At 34.2% G+C, this 22109-nt stretch overlaps 1 protein-coding gene across 2 annotated transcripts; it reads right to left on the bottom strand.

Moving 5' to 3' along the window:
- Positions 1 to 669: 669 nt before the first annotated feature.
- On the bottom strand, positions 670 to 22058 carry LOC141820391 (uncharacterized). 2 transcript variants are annotated; one of them, XM_074707695.1, is made up of 12 exons: positions 21787 to 22058; positions 21488 to 21641; positions 21117 to 21194; positions 20761 to 20876; positions 20609 to 20662; positions 10336 to 10423; positions 10164 to 10256; positions 6221 to 6261; positions 5775 to 5828; positions 5505 to 5668; positions 3867 to 3936; positions 670 to 1093 (listed from the first exon to the last, which is right to left on the bottom strand). In XM_074707695.1, exons 1-12 carry the CDS (start codon positions 21925 to 21927, stop codon positions 968 to 970), a joined length of 1179 nt encoding a protein of 392 aa, XP_074563796.1. In that variant the 5' UTR covers positions 21928 to 22058; the 3' UTR covers positions 670 to 967. The 2 variants fall into 2 exon arrangements, with proteins under 2 accessions (XP_074563796.1, XP_074563797.1); XM_074707696.1 differs by lacking the exon at positions 10164 to 10256.
- Between the last annotated feature and the right edge of the window lie 51 nt (positions 22059 to 22109).

The following is a 22109-nucleotide window of genomic DNA, read 5'->3' as shown; positions in this document are numbered from 1 at the left end:
AACTGGCATTCTATAAATCCCAACATCCGAATTTATCATAATCATAACCTTGTCATCACACCTTTTCTTACTATTTTAAAAGTTTGGGATGCTTGATAATTTGTCGTTTGGTACGAAGAGTTGTCAATTATTTTATATATTGGGTTTTTAATTATTTTACTTTTGTTAATATTTAAATCATATATTATTTTTTATATTTATTAAATCATATATCTCTTTTTAAAAAAAATACATTTTCTGCACATTCGTTTATCCATCTGATAACGCACTTAAAATTAAAAAATATATATTATATATTATAGGGTTTTATTGATTTTTTTTCTTTTGAAAAAAAAGTTAAATGTTTTAAAAATCTCACAGCGAGGTAAATACAAGGTGGAATTGGGATTGAAAAATATGATTACAGAGTGATTTTGATCATGTCTATAAATTTAAAATTTGGATAGTTTATTAATTTTGATTAAAATTTATTAATGATTTTAATTGCATTCGAATTAATTTAAATCAGGATCAATGCATATCTAGTAGCCTCTTAAACTTGAGCCAGCTCCAGTGCAATTCAACTGGGCCCAGCCCCAGGCTAGGCAGTCCCTAACCTGTCGTGGCTGTGACAGCCCGTGCCATTGCAAAATGCCATCCAGGTAGAACCCATTTTGACATCTCCAAAGTTTATCCAACCACAGATTCTACAATCAGGAGAACCAAACTGAGGATTACAAAATTTCTAGGCAAGAGTGATTATAACCGTGTTTCGAGATCAGTCAGCGAGATGTCCAAGAATGACAGTTCAATGACATCTCCAAAGTTTATCCAACCACAGATTCTACAATCAGGATAACCAAACTGTGGATTGCAAAATTTCCAGACGAGTGATTATAACCCCGTGTCTCCAGATTAGTCAGCGAGATGTCCAAGAATGACAGTTCAATGAAGGGCACGGCAGATTCGATCGACAGATGCATGAAGCTCAATGGAAAAGATCTTGGAGGTCAACGATGTCAGCAAGGACTCCGGCTGCTGTAGTGTCATTGCCTGCTCCGGCTCCCTGAATTACCATGGGAGATTTGTTGTAACACCTGCTGTAGATTTCCACCTGCAAGATCGTTGCATCACCATTGAAATTAAATTAATTCATAGTACAAAGATGGACACATTATCGTATAATTAGCAGCAGTTGGGGCAAGGACTGCTGGAAAGGAAATATCAAAACTTTGGGTGCAAGATTTTTCATATATATATATATATATATATATATATATATATATATATATATATATATGGTGCATCAAGATATAGATCTCATTGCTGCGGACTCATAAATGCACCGCTACAAATTCATTTTATTCCGGTAGGGAACATTTTAACACAACGGTGAAAAAAAAACTGTAGATTGTGTGTTCTGCAAACTGCCATAATACTCTGTACACCATCCCAAGAATGAATAAATAAAAATACATTCTTATTGAATTGATTGGAAGCTGCTTTGCACACCCCCAAACATTAAATCTTGTTAGTCTACTTTAATAGAATTGTTTAAGTGAAAGAAGATATTGTATAATGATATTGAAAAAAGACAATTTATAATATTATTTATAGTATCCAAATTAAACTCTAAACTTAAATTATCTAATGTAGGACTAAACCCACTACCCTTAGTACGTTTATCGCTCTCCGTCAAATTGGAGCATAAATATTATCTCTGTCTAACTAGTAGTGGAAAACAGAAAAGTACTAAAATCAGAAGTAGCTCTGGCGAAGAATACAATGCTAGAGAGGATTCAACTATATATGATGTAACAAGCTGGAGCAGCATGGATGTCAAAAGGAAGGGAGGGAATCTCTGAATGGAGATTCAGGAAGCAGATGAACTCTCTGGTGTCTCCAGATCCACACCAATGACTTCAGAGTACGTGTACAAGGGAAAGAGGCAAACTCGCAGCAGAGAAGAATCACAGAGGAATAGCAGATGGGAAGTTTTGCCAAGAAAGCAAGAAGAAAATCAGCAGGGGACACATCTACTCAAAGACATTTGCATCAACAACCCTATTTCTGATGAAGGGCAAGGAAATATGTGACATGCAAAACAAGATTTCTAGAGGAAGCAGTAGCAAGCAGAGCGAGACCAAGAGTTGTCTGATTTGTAGGTTACTAGTAATTACCTACTCATCTCCTAGTGAAACCTATCGCACTCCTAAGTGGTGTGCCAACATAATAGAAAGTGCAGAAGTGATTGAACTACAAGTTCTTGGGAACTGTTGCATGGCCTTGAGGATGCTACAATAGCTAATTCTCCTCATAAATCTGCAAAGCCTTTTCCTTTGATACCTTAAGCCGGGCGTAAGGCAATAGAGGCTTTGGGGGCTAGACTCAAAATAGTAGGCGGTAATCTACCTGGCTCTCCACCTTTTCGACTGGGTGGGTAGTGATCTTTTATCCTTGGCGACAAAGACTCTCCTTAATCGTTGTTGCAATAATCTATGTCAATTGCCCACTCGGTAGGAGTCCCGCTGTAGTGTTCCCGACAACAATAAGAGTTTGTTGTGCATCCGACTCATTTGGTTCCTTCTTGTATTCACAATTCTCAATGTCTTAACTTTGTTTCCCACAGATGACACCAAAATGATATGTCCAAAACTTGTTGCCTTGCTGGATGCTGGAGACAAGGCTTCTTCCACCAACTCGATTGGTGCCTCTAGCTTGTTGTTAGTGCACTAATTGATCTACACTGTCTAGTAGGAATATTCCTAAGTATATCAACACAAGTCAGAGGGCGCCGGAGTTGTTGGACAAGGTCACTCCGATACTTAAAGTCACAAGAGTGTTGAGAGAAAGGAATGCTTAGAATTCAAGAGTTTTTTTTTTTCACAAGAGCAGAAGGGTTCACATATCTTTATATTTACCAGTGATATACCTACAGAGATCACAGTGGCTATCCCCATGAAATCTAAAACTGTTTCTGTTATAGTGGCCCACTTTAGCATAGCTACCCTTCCATGAAGGTGTCAATTACCCAGACATTACAGTTCAAGGATTAATATATGGAGAGGCCACCTTTTGGAGCCGATCAACAGAGCAATGGTTAAGGTGACCATTCAGCTTATGTAGACGAGTCTGACCCAAGTAGCCAAATCATATAGCGGAGTCATACTGCTGAGTTAATAGGGGAGCTGATACAACCAAGTCATCTGAGCTAATGAGGTGAGCGAATTGCTCAGGCCGCCGAGTGCCTGTGCTCAAGCTCTCAAGCATCTTACTTGCTTATTGATGTGCTTGGCCAAGTGTGCTTTGGTTTACCAGCATGGTTGGGGATTATTCCCAGAGTATCACCCCTTAAAAATTTTGTTTTTTTAATTAGTTAGAGTAGTAGGTGCAAGAGGGCAAAGGGAGACACCACAGAAAACTCTATTAAATGTAATAATAATGAACTAGTTGATTCAGATATTAATAATATTCCCTTGCATGTAAGTTTAATGGAGAGGTATGAATTATGTAACCCACCTCAAAGAGTCCGGGTAAACTCAGCTTGATACCAATGATGATAATATAGCAACCACAGCACATATGAAGTTTCATCCTTAACTCTTCTCTATAACATGTCATAAACACTTTTTCACAAGTTCAGCAATCTATTGGGAAGTACCTACCTACCTATGGCTCCAAGAACTGTTTCCTGATTTTGAACTGTTTTAAACAGATTTTAAATTAACATAAAATTCTCCAAAATCTTAGATCCATTTCAATATCTTTTGGTAGATGTTATATTTTGTTAAACCTTTTCAGGTCCTCTATCATTCTGTCATTGACATAGATTAAAATACATGAGCAAATCATACACAAAGCATTTGCACATGCATAAGGAAACATACCACATTGTCACTTCCTCTCAATCTTCCCAATGGAGAATCTTTTGGAAGCTCTTGAAGACCAACCTGACACCTGCAATGATAATAAATTTATTTGTGTTAATTACTAAATCTATCACAAAGAATTAAGGCTTTAACAAATCTATCACTAACTTTCACTTTTAACAGTTATGCAACACTTAAATTTTATAATAAATTTATCACAATTTAAAATTATTGATTTGTCAACTTACTAAGAATTTTCTATCTTACTAAGAAACAACTAAGGGACTACATTGATGAGAAGCACTGAGATGGTTGACAAGTCAATTACCAAAGATAAACTTTAGTCTTATACCCTTGGGAGAGGGTAGTATTCAACTTAGGTGAAAGCTGATCATTAGAAGGACTAGAGTCACTCTTCCAATCGGCTGTACGCATTGGAGTTGAATCCAATCGACTGGAGAACTGAATTAGCTAAGGAATCGACTTAGACTAATTAGCCAACGAAAAGTATATTTTTGTTCGAGACTGAGTTGATTCAATAGTCGACTAATAAAGGGCAACCCGGTGCACGAAGTTCCCATCAATGTGGAATCCTGGGGAAGGATCTATTGTACGCAGCTTTATCCTACTTTACAAGAGATTGTTTTCGAGACTCGAACCCGTGACCTCCAGGTCACACGGCAACAATTTTACCATTGCGCCAGGGCTCCGCTTCATTCAATAATCAACTAATGAAGAATTTAAATTGATCTATGCTACAATAGAAAAGTCAGAAGCAGTCATTGATCTAAAAAAGATGCAATGCAACAGTCAAATGGCCAAAGAGCTACAATCGCCCACTTGACTAATAGTGGAATCTAGTTGACTTATGTAATCATTGAAAGACTCGAGCTAAAGTGATTAGAGGAACGAGACAATTGATGGGTGGATTTAATCAATTTATTGACAAATTTATGTAGTCATTGAACCTTTCCTTGTACTCTTAGCCTTCTTCTTAATTCACTTGTAATACTTGCATGTAAGAGATTTCTCCATCTTTAGAGGTTATTCGTGAAGTAGAAAGATAGTAGTCTTTCCAAGAGTGACTCACTGACGAGTCCTAGGCCTTGTAATAGGAATGAGGGTTCTGAACTACATTATATCCTTGTTAGTGATTGGTAAGCTTTGAATTCTTATGAGTTTATTTCGCTGCATAATATATCTTGTGTGACCTTGCTAGTATTGTGGCAAGAGTAGAAAGAATTTATTCTAGCATATTGGTTGTATGCATTTGGTCTCAACAAGAACTACTGAGGAAATAACCCTGATAATTTTTCCAATTCTATCATGTTAATCATAGTACATTCGGCAATTTTAATTATTGTGCTACTTATTTCCAAGTTTAACTAAGTTAATTTTGGAATAGACTATTTTTTACAATTGGTCAAGGTTGGAAACTTTAAAAGAGACCTCAACTCTCTTTCTATGTTATCCTTCTAATATCTTTTGAGTTCTCTTCATGAGTTTGGTTTTTCAATTCGTGAGTTCTGTTCCTTGTAGTGTTGCATTAAACAGCCTATGACATAAAGTTGACATGGATCAGGATCTTAAATGACCTATCTACAGAAGAAGAATAAGCAAGCAGATTGGAAGTGTTAATACGGTGACAAAACTTACCTTGACTCTTTAATAACGCAAACATATCGAAGGACTTTATTTCTGGATGAAGCTGCATTAGCTCTTTCTTGAATACCTCTGTCGAGTGAAAGCATGCCAATCCTAAGGAAATCCTCTGTGGACATTGAATTTGGCCCAAGTTCCTTCGGATATAAACTTTCCACCTGCATATTATTAAAAAGGGGAAGAAAAAGCCATTGCCTTTGCGAGTGAGTACCAAGTATTACCATCATTAATATTGCAATTTCCCAGTTTTAGCACAAGAGAAACCTGTATGTCATCCATGTCAATTCTCCATCCAAGAAGTCGAGCAAGTATTAGTGCCTGTTTCACAACCATGCCAACCATCATCGAAGCAAGTTCAACTTTAAATATTAATATCCTATTACAGGGATGAGTTTAAGATCAGAAGCAAGGTAAAAATTGAGATTCTTGTTTCACTCAAAGCAATAGTTAGCTACTGTCACATCAGTTAAAAATTCACAAATTCCACAAATAATTCCATTGCCACTGCCTTTTATAGTAGTAAGCCAAAAGTCATAGCTATAGGAAAGGCAATTAATTGAAATACAGGTGAGCTTTCTTAAAAAGGGATTTAACAGAAGAATGTCTTAGAGAATAAACTGCTATGGAGATGTTTATGCTGTCAATAAGGAAACATCTAGTAAAAACACAAGAAGAGTAAGAACCAAAACAAGGTCATGTCGAAGTCAAACCTTTCTAGCAACATCCATCCCGCTAAGGTCATCACGAGGATCTGTTTGGAATGTACGAAGTAAGTCTCAGAAAAAGAATATTAAATAACCAAACATGGTAAGCATAAAGAAAAGATCATTTTCTTACAGTGTCATGCCCAACCAACTTACTAAGAGGGCATATTGACTTTTATAGATACTACTGCTATCAGTGGACTGGCTAGTACAATTGGTTATACTGGAAAGCGACAGCCAAGTGGTATAGTTTCCCTCATAACCGGCTGTTCTAAATCCACTAAATAAAGTAAGATCCACTCCAAATTTAAAAAGCCGTACAATTGTAAACAACTGACTTGTTGGTATGATGGAGGCGATTCTTCTTTAGATTTTCAAAACAGACTAATTGCCCCAAGCAACACGTAATGACAACAACCAATTGGCATAGTAGCACTCTAAGATCTCAATTAGAAGGGTACGATAAAGAATAATATTTCAATGGTTGAAGAATATAAAACGGCACAAGATAAAGCCATGGAGAGAAAGAAAGACAAAAAAAAAATTCAATCAAATTTATAGTACTAAACATACAATTGATGGAAGAGAGATAATTCATCATTGTTTTAACAAGAAAAAAAATGATTTGAAGCAATAAGAAAACAGATTCTTAGAAAAATGAATGATGGCAACTTCTAATAAGCTCATTCTCAAATGTTCAATACATTACAAGGAATACCTTTTGTCAATTCATGGAAGTTCACTTTCCTAGAGACTATTGCACTTCATAATTTGCAGCAACTCTAACGAAAAGGGAATCTAACCTTAGGTCAAGGATGTTAGTACCCCGAATGATTAAGGGGGAGATCGCTGAAGTCCCAAACGGTGTGGACCACGGTAGTTTTGATATTTGGTCAAGTAAGCTTAAGTTAGACCTTGTTGTATTTCTAATATATATTTCTAAGTATGTAGGGACTTAGGAAAACATATAGGTACCCAGTGACTTAAGCCAATGGAGTACGGTGAAGAATGATATGGGACATCCAAGGGATCGTAAAGGACAAGTATTGGAGACATTGATACTTGGAGCAGGAAATGCAAGCATCCCAGAAGGATGATACGGGAAGAGAGTCGACAAGCTCAATGGATCCGAGGAATGAAAAACTTGATGGAAGAGTACTCCGTTGGAACGAGGACACACGAGGAGTAAGCCGAGGAGCTCAGTACATCTGAGGGATGAGAAACCGAGAAAAAAAATGTTAGGTAAGTTGGTGAGCTGAGTTGAGGGAGTTGTACTTGGAACAAGAGTAGAAACACTGAACCTAGGCGAACTTAGTCGTAGTGGATTAAGTTAGAGTTCCGAGCGACCAGAACTCGATTTTGGGAGACTGGAACTCCAAGCGACCAGAATGGATCCAAGCAACCTATAAGGACATCAGGGAGACCGAAAGCACGCGTGGAGCATAGATCCGAGAGTCACTTAAAGATCCGGATTGACCGCACGCTCGGGTAACTTGAGATGGTTTGAGTGACCAAAAGGGTGTCAAATCAACAAGATTGAATAAAGGGACCTATTCGTGGATGAGGACAATGACTAACCCAGCAAGGCCTGAGTGACCGGAGGGCCTTCTAGGCGACCGAAAGGGCTTCCGGGTGACTGGAGCAATGACACGTAAGTAACTCAACAGTTGGAGACCAAAAACTATAAAAAGAGGCTTGAGGCTCAAAGAACAATAACCACACTCAAAAATTAATTGTTCTATTTTCTGTACAATCCTCTATTTATCTCTATTGCACTCAACCGTTGTATAAGAAATTTCTTCACTTTCGATACCTTATTGAAAAGAAGAAAACTAGTAGATAGTATTATGTGCATAGGCCTTGGATGTAGCAACCCTAAGGGGTTGTGAACCAAGTAAAAAATTTTATGTCTCCTCTTTATGCTTTGTTTATTTTTTTAATGTGTGTGGCCTTGCTAAGCAATTAGAAAGAGAAAGAATATTTTTTAATTGTAGGTTCGCTATTCACCCCATCCCACTCTAACGATTCTAAGTATCCGCTGCACTATCAAAGGAGGTGGACTAATCTCTGTTTTCCCTACTTAATTTTCGATTTTGAAGAGGGTTCCTAATATCTATTTTTCTACATGATCTAAAATTGCAAAGAGGGTATCAAATCTTTGCTTGCCCTCAATGATCTACAATCTTTTTATTCTGACAATATAATACCATATGATGCTTAGACTAACTCCAAGGTCTAAAATAATATGCTCATCTTATAGAGTGGCTTGCTAACTTCACCAATTATTCTACCTTAAAGGTGAAGAATATTTATTAAATACTGTTTTTTATTTAAAATAAATAATAATAATAATAATCAAACCAAAATGTCAAAAATAAAATTTGGACATCGAGTTGAAGGGGGAATTGGGTTCAGATTAAACCGACGGGTAGGCACGGAGATTAGAGTTACGTGAGTTTCTCCTACATGTGCTAGCTTCATTCTTCTCAAGCGGTGGATAGTCAAATGTGGATAGCTAGCTGCCGCAAGTAGCATTGACTGTTAGTTGGACACATGTGGGCCACGGGAGAGAATGGAAAGGGGAGCAACAAGCGTGATGGGTAGTCATAAACGATTGGTGGTCACAAGTGGCTAGTTAGCAAGTGTAAGTGGCGGACGATCACAGGCATAGGGAGGGGCAGATACGTGGGATTTGCGAGAGAGAGAAATAAGGGGGAGCAAGAAAAAAATATATAATAACTCTAAAATATGACCTTATTTAATTAAATAACTAAATAATTCATGACCTTTAAAAAATACAACAAACTTAATTAAATACAATTGAACCAAATTTTCCTATATATAAATTTGATTTAATTGTAAATTAACTTAAATAAATCTAAATCGAGTCTAATATAAACCAACTTGATCTTAATTACTTTATCTACCTATAAACTTTATTTAACCCGAAATTAACTTTTACATGATTATAAAACTCAAAATATTAATTTCATTTAACTTAATTAAATATAAATTTTTTTAAAAATAATATAAAATTTTAAATAAAATAAAATTTAGTATTTAATATACGTAAAGATTTTTGTGTTCTAAGTTTTATAATGTTGGAAGACTAATTATTATTGCAATAGACGTGATTTGATTAGATAAGATTTTTTAAATAAAATAAATTTTACTATTTAATATAAGTAAAGATTTTTGTGTTCTAAGTTTTATAATGTTGGAAGACTAATTATCATTGCATTAGACGTGATTTGATTAGATAAGATTAATTCATTTTTAGAAAATTCTATTTTCAAATTAAAATTGTATTTTATCAAAAAATCTTAATTTTGAAAATTTTAAATTTAATTCAGAGTTCGAATAAGATTTTATATATTTAATTTTTTTTAGAAATTTCATAAGTACAAAATTAAGTAATTCAATTATAGATTTTAAAATGTAATTTAAATTTAAAATATTATATTTCAACCACAAAATTTAAAAATATTTTAAATTTTTATTTTTTGTGTACTCAAATAATTATAATTATGTAGACAAAATAAAACTAAATTAAAATTAAAGATAAATTTTTAAATGATTTCACTTAATCCAATATTTTTTTATTTAGGGTTTATCATACAAAACATAAAAAGATAATATTTAATGCTTAAAGTTCTTATCAAATTGTTATAAATAAATTTTACATATTTACAGAAAAAATAACATCACTTCATTTCAAACAAAATTACATATATGAAAATATTTTATAAAAATACAAACTCAACAAATAATACTTGAAATATAAAATAGTATATATAAAAATTAAATATTAACAAAAATAGGACCAAAATGGAAGTCTGAGATATTGATTTTAGTAGATAAGTTAGCAAGATATCCAAGTGTAACTGACAATGAAAATCATCAATCACATATTATTGTTCAAACTAAAATCTCAGGTTGTAGTTGATACCTGGTTCTGTGTACCCATGGGATTTAGCTGCTAAAACAACTTCACTAAGTAGCTTGCCATCCTCTATTTCACTCATAACATAACTAAGTGTACCTATGCACATTTCATGGAGAAAAAAATAGAATGTCTGAAAACAGTCTATAGAATTGAAAAGATTTCTTTACATAGATACCACTTAAACTTCCAATGATACGATAGATGGGATCTCCGGATCCAAGTACACGAGTAATGGAAGCTATTATTGGAAGGCCTGCTCCAACCTACAAAAAATGCACTTGAGCATATCAACAAATGGAGTCAAGGCTTGGAGATTTAATATACAAGAAACCCAGGAAAGCAAGCAAAAAAAGTATTCGCCTCATGCAAAAAGCCAAAGAAGATTGATGGGAACAATGGTACATGATTGGCTTCCTGAAAATGGAAACAAATGTAGCATATATTTTATATTTTAGAGTGAATTCTAAGGAGACGGAAGATTTAGATAGCTATGCAACAAGAATGAATATGACTTGAATGAAAGAAAGAGGGGAAAAATCAAATATCCATAAATTTTAAACAAATAATTAACTTGTTATTCATGTCAAAAATAGAATTTTCTAAAATGTTTTCTAAATGTTATAGAGAGGAACAAAAAGAGGAAGCATGCTATGATCAGTCCCACGTGAGGAATTTGGAAAGAAAGGAGATATATATTAATAGGATTTTGACTTGTTATATAGAAAGGATGTTTCACCGGGCTGCCCTTTTATATAGAAAGGATGTTTGAAATTGGAATTAGTGGTGAAGACACATCTGTGTGCCTCATACAATTATGGACACTAGCATGGATATGATTCGCACATGGTACACGAGGTTCATGTAGTGTAGTTGATGCTTCCATGGTGTACGAAGGTTTAAAAAGTTGTTTAGTGCTAGTCATGATGAACAAAATTTTTGGTTCAACCCACTAATGAACATTCAAAAAGCATGATTCCACCTGTTCCTTGGTGGATCCCGAATGCGAGTTCTAATTCCTTTGCGAACGATGAAAACTAGGGTTTCAGAAGGTAAATAACTTCCCTCCCTTCTACCCTTTCCTACTCTTCTCTTTCTTCTCCTCTTTGATGTTAGCGCAATTGAGAAGATTGTGCAAACAATCATCTTCCAAAAGCTTGACTTAAGTGGAGGTTGTTGATGCAGTCGTACTTGAGTTGAGTTGGTTTTGATGTGGTTGGCTAAAAACTAGTGGCATAAATTTAAGTTAGATAAAACTGGTTTGGTTTATTTGGTTTGATTTGTTTATCATCTATTTAGTATGTAGCTTGGCCATATTGGCAAGCGAAGTTCCAAAGGTAAGCTCCGGCAAGTTAAGTCCTAGAAGTGTGGCAAGTGAAATCCTAGAAGTGAGCTGTCGATAGATGAAGTCCCGACTAAATGACGATTGTCTACATGTCTGAAGGGATCCAACTCAATGGACCCAGATTGAGGAAGACTCCAAAGTTGGAGGTTTGTTGAGATGGACTTGAGGGATAGAGCATGGTTGGAAGACATGTGAGATAAGAGATCAAGTGAAGTGAACTATATTTTGGATTTTGGGAAGAAGTTTTTTATTTAGGCATGAACTTGACAGCAGACATGTGGTATAGGTCGAAGCCAACATGTTTACTTGAGGTAGATTAAGGTGTTTATTTAGATGACTTGTTAGCCATATTGATGATGTAGTCAACCAATCGCTCATTGCTTGAGAATTATAATGGCTTTTATTCTGACTTGAGTAGATTAGATGGCAAAGATAGTCGATTGATATGTACAAATCCCACCAAAATGGTTGTATTGACTTTATTTCTATAAAACATGTCGGAAAGGATATGAGTCAACTGGAGACACTTGGAGTCAATATAAACCCGAAAACGGTGTAAAAGCCCATCGTTAGCTAAATGAGTCGACTGTTACAACTTAACATTTGACTAATAACATAGTCATCATCTGGAGATTCAATCATAAATCGATTGGATCAGTCAACTAATGGATTCATACAATGACTAATGACATTCACCAAAAGAACTGGTCGAGATCCAAATAATCAATTTCAATCTAGAGGAAATAGTCATGGATCAACAGACCAAGTTCAGAAGAGTCGACTAAAAGGAGGTTGAGTCAACTAAAGGATGAAAGAGTTGACTGGAATTAGAATTGAATTGACTGTTTAGAGGAACGCTCACTATGGATAGGTGTTCGAGATCCATGTATAAGTCGAATTACGGTGAACAATAGCGGGCAGCATCCAACACAAAATGCTTATTCTTACTCAAATAATTACTAAGTCCAAGTGTTGATCCTATATTGTGTTATACTCTATACCATGTCTAGTGAATGTTTTGTCATCATGTCGTATTGTTTTATTTATTTCTCTTGTACATCACTCTTCTTAAAGGGGAGTCTTAACGTAACGATAAAGTTATTATTATGTGATCTTATGGTCATGGAAAAAACCTCTTGCAATATAAGGTAAGGCTGCATAAATAGACCCAATGTGGTCCAATCCCTTCTTGGGACCCTACATTGATGGGAGCTTCGTGCACTAGACTACCCTTTTACATCGTTCTTCTCATATGTAAACGATCATTCTTGTAAATGAGAAAATTTTATATACGAGGTTTCTCTAGGAGAAAGCAATTTTGAGGAGTGACTTGCCTAATGAGTTATTGGTCATGGAGTAAGAGTCTAAGGTTGCAAAACTATGTAAATTTTTATATTAGAAATATTTTATTTTCCACTGCATGTCTTTGTGTTTTCGCTAATATCATTGAAGCCTACATTTAGAAAGAACAATATTTTAAAAAGATTTAGTTTACATAAATTGTCTTCTCAACCCCTTTCTAGATGTTTGCAGATCTTGATGCCTTCGATGTTGTGTCTCGGCATGTTCCAATACAACACAATTTTGTCTCATTCCAATTGAGGACCAAAACCCTAGCTAGAAATGATTTTAAACCTTGGTACTTTGGGTCATCAATACAATCTAAGGCACTCAATTGAAATTCAATAGATTTACCCAAGTTGCAATTTAAGAAAGTAATAGTATTTTCTTTTCTCTACAAGAGATATATGATATGAGCATGAGAGAAGTAAAAGCAAAGCAGAAACTAAAAAGCTTACAAGACTTGAAGCCTAGATGATTTCAAGCTTCTGTAGGCGTTCTAAGTGATTTTGGAGGCGTTATGCAACCTAGCCTCAAATCAACCAATAAGGCAACTCAAAGCGACTATTTTTTTTTACTTCAATTAACTCAAATTATCTTCAATCGATTGAGAACATAGATATGGAAACTTTCTCGATCAACAACTAGTTCAGTCAACTGTTCCAAAATTCAATCAACGTAAACAAAGTTCAATCGACTTAAGTAGCTATGATAGAAATATTATCCACCAATAACCGTTAGTTGTGAGAACCCCTTCAATCAACTCAAACCGTTTCCAATCAACTTTAATAGTTATAATCAAGGTTTAAAATATTAAATATATTAACTAAAATAAAAAATTTAATCAAAATATTTAAAAATAAAAAATAAAATATTTTTAAGATAATTTTATGGATTTTAATAAAGTCTATTTAAATTATCCCCAACTATAGTTAGGAATTGATTATTAAAATTTTATTAAACCTAAGTTTAAAAAAATAAAATAAAAACAAAAGGAACCGCGATTGGCCACGTGCGCGGCCCGTGCACGGAGGCATCGTCGGGCTCGGCGTCGAGGCGTCATCGAGCCTATGCGACGCCTCCGGTGGCGTCGATAGGCCCGCACGACACCTTCGGTGGCGTCGCCGAGGCCATGTGGCGCCTTCGAAGGCGTCGTTGAGCCCGAGCGACGCCTTCAAAGGCGTCTCCAAGCCAAAACACCTGTACCGGTGCTGTGTCGATGTCGGTCCATTGGCGGAACAAAATTTTTTGCCAGTATCACGCGATACGACTCGAGATTTCAATCCATGGTTATAATAGCAAACTTATCCTCGTATTCTAGTCAACTATAATGGATAGTTTCCTAGTCGACTTGACCTCTCTGGTCAACTCGATCCTAACATAAAACATTCTATTTTAAATAGTTAACAGCCTAGTCAACTCAATAGCTTCAATAGATTGAGTCTTTCCTCCAATCAACTAGAGTTTAAACAAAACATTTCCACTTAGTCGACTTAACTTGTGATTGATGCAACACAAAATACGAACATATATACAATCCTTATCCAAAGGAACATATGATCCTCACCCAGAGGAATGTTACCAATTTTCACTCAGAGAAAAGAAAACTAAAAATTATATTAACTTCACTCTTATCCAATATATGGGATTTTAACCCCTATTTATATATTGACAAGATGACTTATTCTTCATAAAATAATAAAATAACAGACTTTTCCTTTAAAAATCTAATTATCATAATACAAACATATTTCTGAAAATAGTAAACAACATTTTAGAAGTTCTAATAAGTTATAAAAATAATGACATGAACATCATTAAAAAATTTTAAATAAAATTAAACTTAGTTGTGTTATTCTCCTAGGCCAACAAGAACTCAACTCCGTTAAGTAAGAAGGTGCAGCAATTAAAATCAAGTTTGTCGAATGGGAAGTGGAGCAATACAAATTAGGTGGCACCACACATAAGTGTGATCATTGCCTTTTTTATTTCAATTTGTTTCCTTATTTGCATTATCCTCCTCTACTGAGAGAACTCGACTCTTAGCGGATTGTCGACTTTTCTTCTTGGATCGTCTATAACCTTGTCTAGCAATGTTTTCTTTGTTATTTTTGTTCTTTGGGCATCCCTTTCAATGAGAAAGACACTTTGTTTCCCTTTTTACATTTTAACTTTTACATATTCCCCTTTGGTTATTTTTCCAACAATAAAACATTTGAATTTATTGTACAATGAAAATGATGTCCAAACTTTCATTCAAATCATGTGATGTGCATGTGATAATAATGAGCATGACCCCGCAAAACATATAACAAAAAATCAACATATAGTGACAAATGCATGAACTCAAAGAGCTTTAAATAAGTTTAAAAATTAAATAAACAAGCAGTATTATAAATATTCCTCACAATATGACTAAATAAAGTTGATATGATGGATATGAATGCATTTAAAATAGATGTAATGGTAGATGTGATGAGAACATTTAAATAAATGAATGTTATATAAAAAATTTACCAAATTACTAAACATTTTATAATAATGATTACACCATGCAATTTCCATTTTTGTATTGAAAGATATATTTCTCACAGTGAATTTCTCAATTTGTAGATGTAAAAAATGAGGCATTTAACTTAGTTGACGAGTATCAAAGATATAAGTAGCTATAGATGATTTGCAAATTTTTAAGTTGATATTTTCATTATTAGTTTATGCTGCTTGTTCTGTTTAGTTTCTTTTTTTTATCTCTCTAATAACATAAATGTGTTATATTCTATGAATGGTTGGTATTTAATCAATTAGACTTCAAAGAAGTAAAGTCAATAAGAGATTCTCTAATATTGTATCAATAAAGGGCTCATCGAAAGTGTCATTAAAGGTGTCATTAAAGGAATCTCTTTTAGGTTGTCAGTAGAGGATTTTTCTAATGTTAAATTATGAAGAGGTTTATTTGAGCACAATTCTTTTATTTTAGCTACAAGATCATAGATCATAAGAGAACTAAGAACCAAGGCCTTCAAGTGATGTTTCAAGATTAGACTTAAAGAAGCTTGTTTTATTTTTTACATACTTGTTAGGAAAATATCTAATAAAGTTTGACAGAAAATATCTTTTCATTAATTGTCTTTTCATTTTATGTCAATGTATAATAGGTCCTTGTTCGTCTTGATCTCTAATACTTTAAACACATCACTAATAATTTTTAGCAGGTCCACTAAATGTGAATTTGGCAATATATATATATATATATATATATATATATATATATATATATATATATATATATCATTCCTAAATTTAGCAGTAGTATAAGAAAGATAATCATTTTGAGTCATCAAGTTCATCATTCACATAAATATAATTTGGATGATATCTCTCATTGCTAAAATCTAAATTTCGCATATATCTGATGGTATTTATGATTGTTATATTATTGAAACTTTTAAAATGCTTATTTGTAATTTCTAGAAATAGCTAGACTTTTTTCCAAAATGCCAATAAATAACAAAAAAAAACCTCTTTCTCCTCCCTCCCATGTTTAGTGCTCACTTGTGCCAAAATTTCGTCAGAGCTTTTCTAGAGGAGAAAGCATCAAGTAAAGCTCATTCGGCTGCACCGTTGCACAATTACAGCCTCACACCAACTTTCGCCAAAATTGTTTCCGACACAACTCCTCGGACAGTTACGAAATCATTACCCAACAATTACGAAATCATTAGCAGAGGCTACATAGGATGGCACCTCATGTTCATCCTTCTCATCCGATGATCAAGTGCAAATGGTTCACAAAGCTCACATTGCTTTTATAGCAATAGATAATGGAGTCTCCTCATCATCCAAAGAAGAGAGGAGATCAAGTCAAGGCGGAGCCTGCCTCAATTTTTGAAGATAATTAGTTCATTTGGTTAATTATGTGAACATGTCATTAGATAAATGTGAAAATAAATATAAGAAATTAAGAAAGAAAATTTATATGCTTAAGGATTAGCTTAGTTCTTTTAATCCATGCAACGATTCCCATGATGATGATTAGGGATTTAGAACCAGTGAATGAAACTTTAAGGAATCAAGTAGATACCTCAAAGTTAGTTCTAAAGAAATTCACCATTGATTCCAACATTTAAATATGATTATTAGGAGCCAAAAGTTTAACTATTGTAAAAAAGACCTAGGATATAAGGGAACCAAGAAAGAAAGAAAAGACATAACATTGCCTTATTGCTATGGGCTAAAGAAAAACCAATAAAATTAGGAGGAAATGGATTTCAAAGAAATTTTTCATCAATACAGTTGGACCCAACCTCCATTAGGTGCTAAAATCCCTTCTAGACCATTAAAAATTATTGGTAGAAGTGGACCATGATGACGTTCACTCATGATCAATTTAAAATGGTTGACTAATTACTTTTAACGAAGTGGACTAATTTATGGTGGAAATACATTAACACGTATTAACACAATTTTACAGGAATATCTTAAATTTGGCATCTCAAAAAATTCATAAAGAGAATGTTTTTTGTATTGAGGAAGTTAGACACTGTTGACATGCATAGGTTGATACCATTGATTCACATTGCTTGAGGCATCATGATGAATCTTAAAGGTATTATATCAATCATTGACCAACTATAGGGAAAGTCATCATTCCATTAATGAATACATGGCTCATAGATCATAGTTGGAAATTTCAAATTTTTAAAACCATGTCAAGTTTTGAAACTAGGATATAGTGTTTACATTTAGGTTTCACAAATAATTTGAAAACTTAGCCCATAACTTAGGTTTTTGAACCTTTGCAAGTTTGTGTTAAAATCATGTTTTCAAATGCATTTTCATGAAAATGACTTTTTGTTCCATGATAGGCTTGCATTCAAAAATCTCCCTGCAAAATTTCAGAATTTTAGAAGATTTCTAAAATTTCTGATGAATTTTCAAAGTTAGCATAGAAGTGCTATTTGGAACTTATCAGAAACCAGTCCACTGCTATCAATAACCAATTAACTGCAACATGTAGCACTCGACTCGAGATGATTTTTGAATTGACTGATAACCTAAAAATAGAAACTGCAAGGGTATTTCAGACTTGTTTTTGGGTTGTTAACTTTATGGTACTTCTTGTGGAACCAGGATATGATTTAGGAATACTTGTTTATGAGTATTTAGGCTCAATTGGTGCAATCTTTTTGATAATTATCAAAGGGGGAGACGAGTGAATAGTATAAGTTAAAAAATTCTATCTCCCTAGTATATTTTTGAAAATTTTCTAGCTCAAGAGGAGCTTCGATTTAGAGGAGCTTGTTTAGGTCCCTAACATGTTTATGTATTTTTCATACATAATTACTTAATTTAAACATATTGTCAACCATCAATAGTTGGTGCATTCACACCCTTGGAGATCTTACAATCGATGTTTTACTGCATGAGGCAAATAGTTTAAGTTGCGATTATTGTTGTATATGATGCATGTATTTGAGTCGTGTAGAACTTGGAGATAATACACATGACAGTTTGTTGGATATTTAAACTTAAAGTGGTTGGATATTTAGATGCAGACTATGTTGGATGTCTAGATTCTAGAAAATCAGGATATATTTTTATGCTAGTATATGGTGCCATTTCATGGAAGAGTGAAAAGAAAAGGCTAATGGCTATCTCCACACTCAAAGCTAAATGCATTCCAATGCTATGAGACAATTTTGCAGCCATTATGGATTAAGTACTCCATCACAAATCTTAGAGTTGTTGACTCCAATTTAGGCCATTAAAACTGAAGTGTGATAGTTTTGTTGCTATTAGTTGTTCTAATAGCAACAGGTCTTTATAACAGCAGCAACAGAATCATTGATGGTGCTAAACATTTTGTCATAAGTTGTGCCATCAGTGAAATAATTCAAAATCAATAAGTATTTGAGCAAGAAATGATTTAGAATCAATAAGTCTTTAAGCACATTCATAATAGTTTATCCCATGATAAAGGCATTGTCCTGTAAAGTGTACAACGACTATGTAAGTTACATGGGATTTTTTGCTCTTTTAATGATAGTATCTAGACATCCTTATGTTATTTTATATTAATAAAGAGTGTTATTTTCCATTGATTTGATTACTATTGTTGTTTGCTTATCTATTTATAGTATATCTTAAGTTTAAATTAATATAGCAAATGTCCATTGAGACAGAATAAAGAGATAAAGAGTGTAAACTATTTTCCATTGATTTTGATTGTTATTCTTATCTACTTATCCATTTATAATATATCTTAAGTTGGAATTGTTAAAGAAAATGCCCATTTGAACAATTTAAACCTATAAGGTTGAGTTAGTTGGTATCTCAATTCAGTATTCATTTAGATTAAGTTTAACGACATTATAGTACATGGAAAGGAGTATGTTGATTTGAGATGTTTGACTGCTATGACTTGTATTGTTCGATTCGTTTAAATTAAATATCAAGTATGATAGAAATTTATTCCATAGTCATATTGACCTCATTACTAAAGTTTTTTAACAACTTGGGCCGAATGGAAAATTGTGAAGAAAAATACTAAGATGTCTCAAATTGCCCTATAGAAATGTAAAATATTTATTAAATGAGATAATTACCTGTACATATGAATTGGATAATTTTTATTATCTTTAAAGATTTTTTCTTTGAAAGTATCAACTACCCTATTCTTTTGTAACAATGGAGTAAGAAAGGATATGGCTAGCAAAATTATGGAGATCCCTAACTCTAGAGAAATAAATGACTGAATTATTCATGCTTTTTCAACATGTGATCCATCAATAACACACGTTAGGGCTCTTAGGAGTATAAGACATCTAAAGACTATGACTTATTTTCTTCTGCATCAATTTTATAAGGTAGCAATATGGATTCAAGTACGCCTAGAGGAATAAATGAATGGATTATTCTTGTGTTCTCAATTTGTGATCCATCAATAGCACATCTGAGGTGTAGAAGACAGCTACAAGCAATGACACCTTTTCTTTTGCATCAATTGAATAAGGTAGCAATATGGATTCAAGTACACCTTTAATTGATGCAAAATTTTAGATTATTTTGCAAAGAACGCATACAAGTAGTGTAATTTGACATTAATCATGCTAAATGATTTTCTTACATGTTGTATTAATTTTATTCACATATGCACAGTTTGTTTGTCACTGATCACGCTAGACAATTTTATTAGACCTTGTATTAATTTGCATTAACAAAATCAATTTGTTGTGAATGTGGGCTATTCTTCTTTGTACTGGGTCCATCACAATTTCTTAGTATCCAAAAAGAAATTTGTTGGACTTTATTGCACACATGTTAGTGGGCTGAATTAAGCCTTATGGAGACTCATGACACATCTCAAGGATGAGATTTTTATGTTCGAACAAGCTACATTCAGGCACATTGATTCCCTTTGTCAATAAAAGAATATGCAAGGGAATGCTCTACATTTAAAATTTCCATTCTAAGTCTTTCCAACAAGACCAAGGAATATGAGCAAATCCGTTCCAAATAGATAACAGTAGATAATTATCAAAAGAGTAATAATCAAATTGTAGCTTGTTTCAACTTCAAAAGGGTAAAGAATAGAGAATAGATTGTAAGAATCAGAAATGGCATCATTGCTTAAGATCAAGTAAGTGCAATGCTTATGCAAAGAATGCAATAACCTCATCAATTCAATCAAAAAATATATATTTGAAGACAAAACTTAATTTGTATCATTTTGAAAATGAATAATCTAAACAGAAAAGGGGCATACAGTTGCTTCAAATCTAATACGGCGTATGTTTGAAATTAGCTTGTCATAATCCTCCTGAAATAATGCATCGACATTAAGTACCACTTGTCATGATGAGAATCATCTATAAGAGATACGATGAAATTGTGAGAATATGCAAAAATGGAACTTACAATTCTGCAAGTAAGTGGTTTTTTATTTGCCAGTATGATGCAACAGCCAAAGTCAATGACCTTATTTAATATGTGCACTGTCTCAGGACTAGCAGTACAATCAACAACTGATAAACCTGTTTGCACCAATGAATCATAAATTTGATGTAAGTAAAGATAGAGTTGGCAATGGCAATTTAGGAAGTAAGCATTCAACATCAGCAACTTTGGTAAACTTGTGGTGGTGCATGTTCCAGTATATTGCTGTATTTTTAATTAACTCTTCAAATATATATCCAAATTGATTAACCAGACAACAGAAATCCATATCATATAAAACAGGAAATGCAATATATTAGTTCAGATGCTATACTGACCAGTTGATTTTCCAAGTTGACCTGCAACATTGATAATATTAGTAGTCACTTCTGCACCCTTGACTAATTGACAACGTCCTGAAATCCAACATCCAAGCACCAATAATGATATAGTTCAGTTATAAGGAAAATACGATGATTTACTGATGTGTTACTCAGGGGAATCTAGTCAATCGTCAATGGTAAGTCCAAAAGCTAGCATTTCAAAGGCATTCGAAATGGCACAGAGATCATGTATCAGATGGTTTACCAGAGTTAGAAATAATTCTGATACATTCTTCCTAGTTCACGAGAAATTTATTTACTGTAAAGCCAAAGTGTGTGTGCAGAAAGACGAGTTAAGGAGAAGAATATGGCAAATTGATACGAACCTAGATCATGAAGGTCCGAAAAAGATGAACCTGAAGAGGATTTTAACCGGAAAATCTCGGTCAAGAACTCATCTTCAAAGCCCGTGGTAGCAACATCGTCCACCAAGAGCAAAGATCGGCTGTCGCTAACCCCCACCACTCGTAGGACCAACCCCTGATGAAGATAGAGAGAGAGAGGCGATATTAGAAATTGGATGGTAAGGGACCAATCACGATAGCATTCCAATTCCATCGATGGATGGGCCGTATCTACAAGGGATTGGAATAAGAGAGCAAAATACGGTTTGAAGAAGACATGCCATCTTGGAGTGAAGGTCTCGGCAGGCGACGATGTGGTGTAGAAGGTGGCGGCCGACGCCTCCACAGCCCAACAGCAAAACGGGGATGGTGATGCTTGATGTGGCCTCCGCCATCTCGCTTCTCCTCGACACCGTCGCCATCGGCTGGGTCGATCTTCAAACTGCGCTAAACGCTTGCTGTTTGTAAATCGGGTAGGAGGGTAAGGAACTTCAGATCCGAGGAGAAGGCGTCTGGGAATTCGGGTTTCAGATGTCGCAACGTTCAATCCATTGGATCTCACTTTGCTTGTTTCGAAGGCAACTGCGGATTTAGGTTTCAATCA

Source organism: Curcuma longa, unplaced genomic scaffold (assembly GCF_044706935.1).
Source record: "Curcuma longa cultivar G26 ecotype Majalengka, Jawa Barat unplaced genomic scaffold, ITB_CL_G26_1.1 utg3290_np1212_1714210_RagTag, whole genome shotgun sequence".
NCBI lineage: Eukaryota > Viridiplantae > Streptophyta > Magnoliopsida > Zingiberales > Zingiberaceae > Curcuma > Curcuma longa.
Note: the sequence above shows the minus strand (reverse complement) of the source record. Positions and strands in the feature narration are given on the sequence as shown.

Excerpts from the sequence above, each read along its gene's own strand:
- LOC141820391 (XM_074707695.1), bottom strand. The coding sequence starts at position 21,927 with ATGGCGACGGTGTCGAGGAGAAGCGAGATGGCGGAGGCCACATCAAGC. Across the intron at positions 20,663-20,760 it reads AACCACTTACTTGCAGAATT|GAGGATTATGACAAGCTAAT; the intron begins GTAAGTTCCATT and ends GCATTATTTCAG. Across the intron at positions 5,669-5,774 it reads TTGACATGGATGACATACAG|GTGGAAAGTTTATATCCGAA; the intron begins GTTTCTCTTGTG and ends AATAATATGCAG.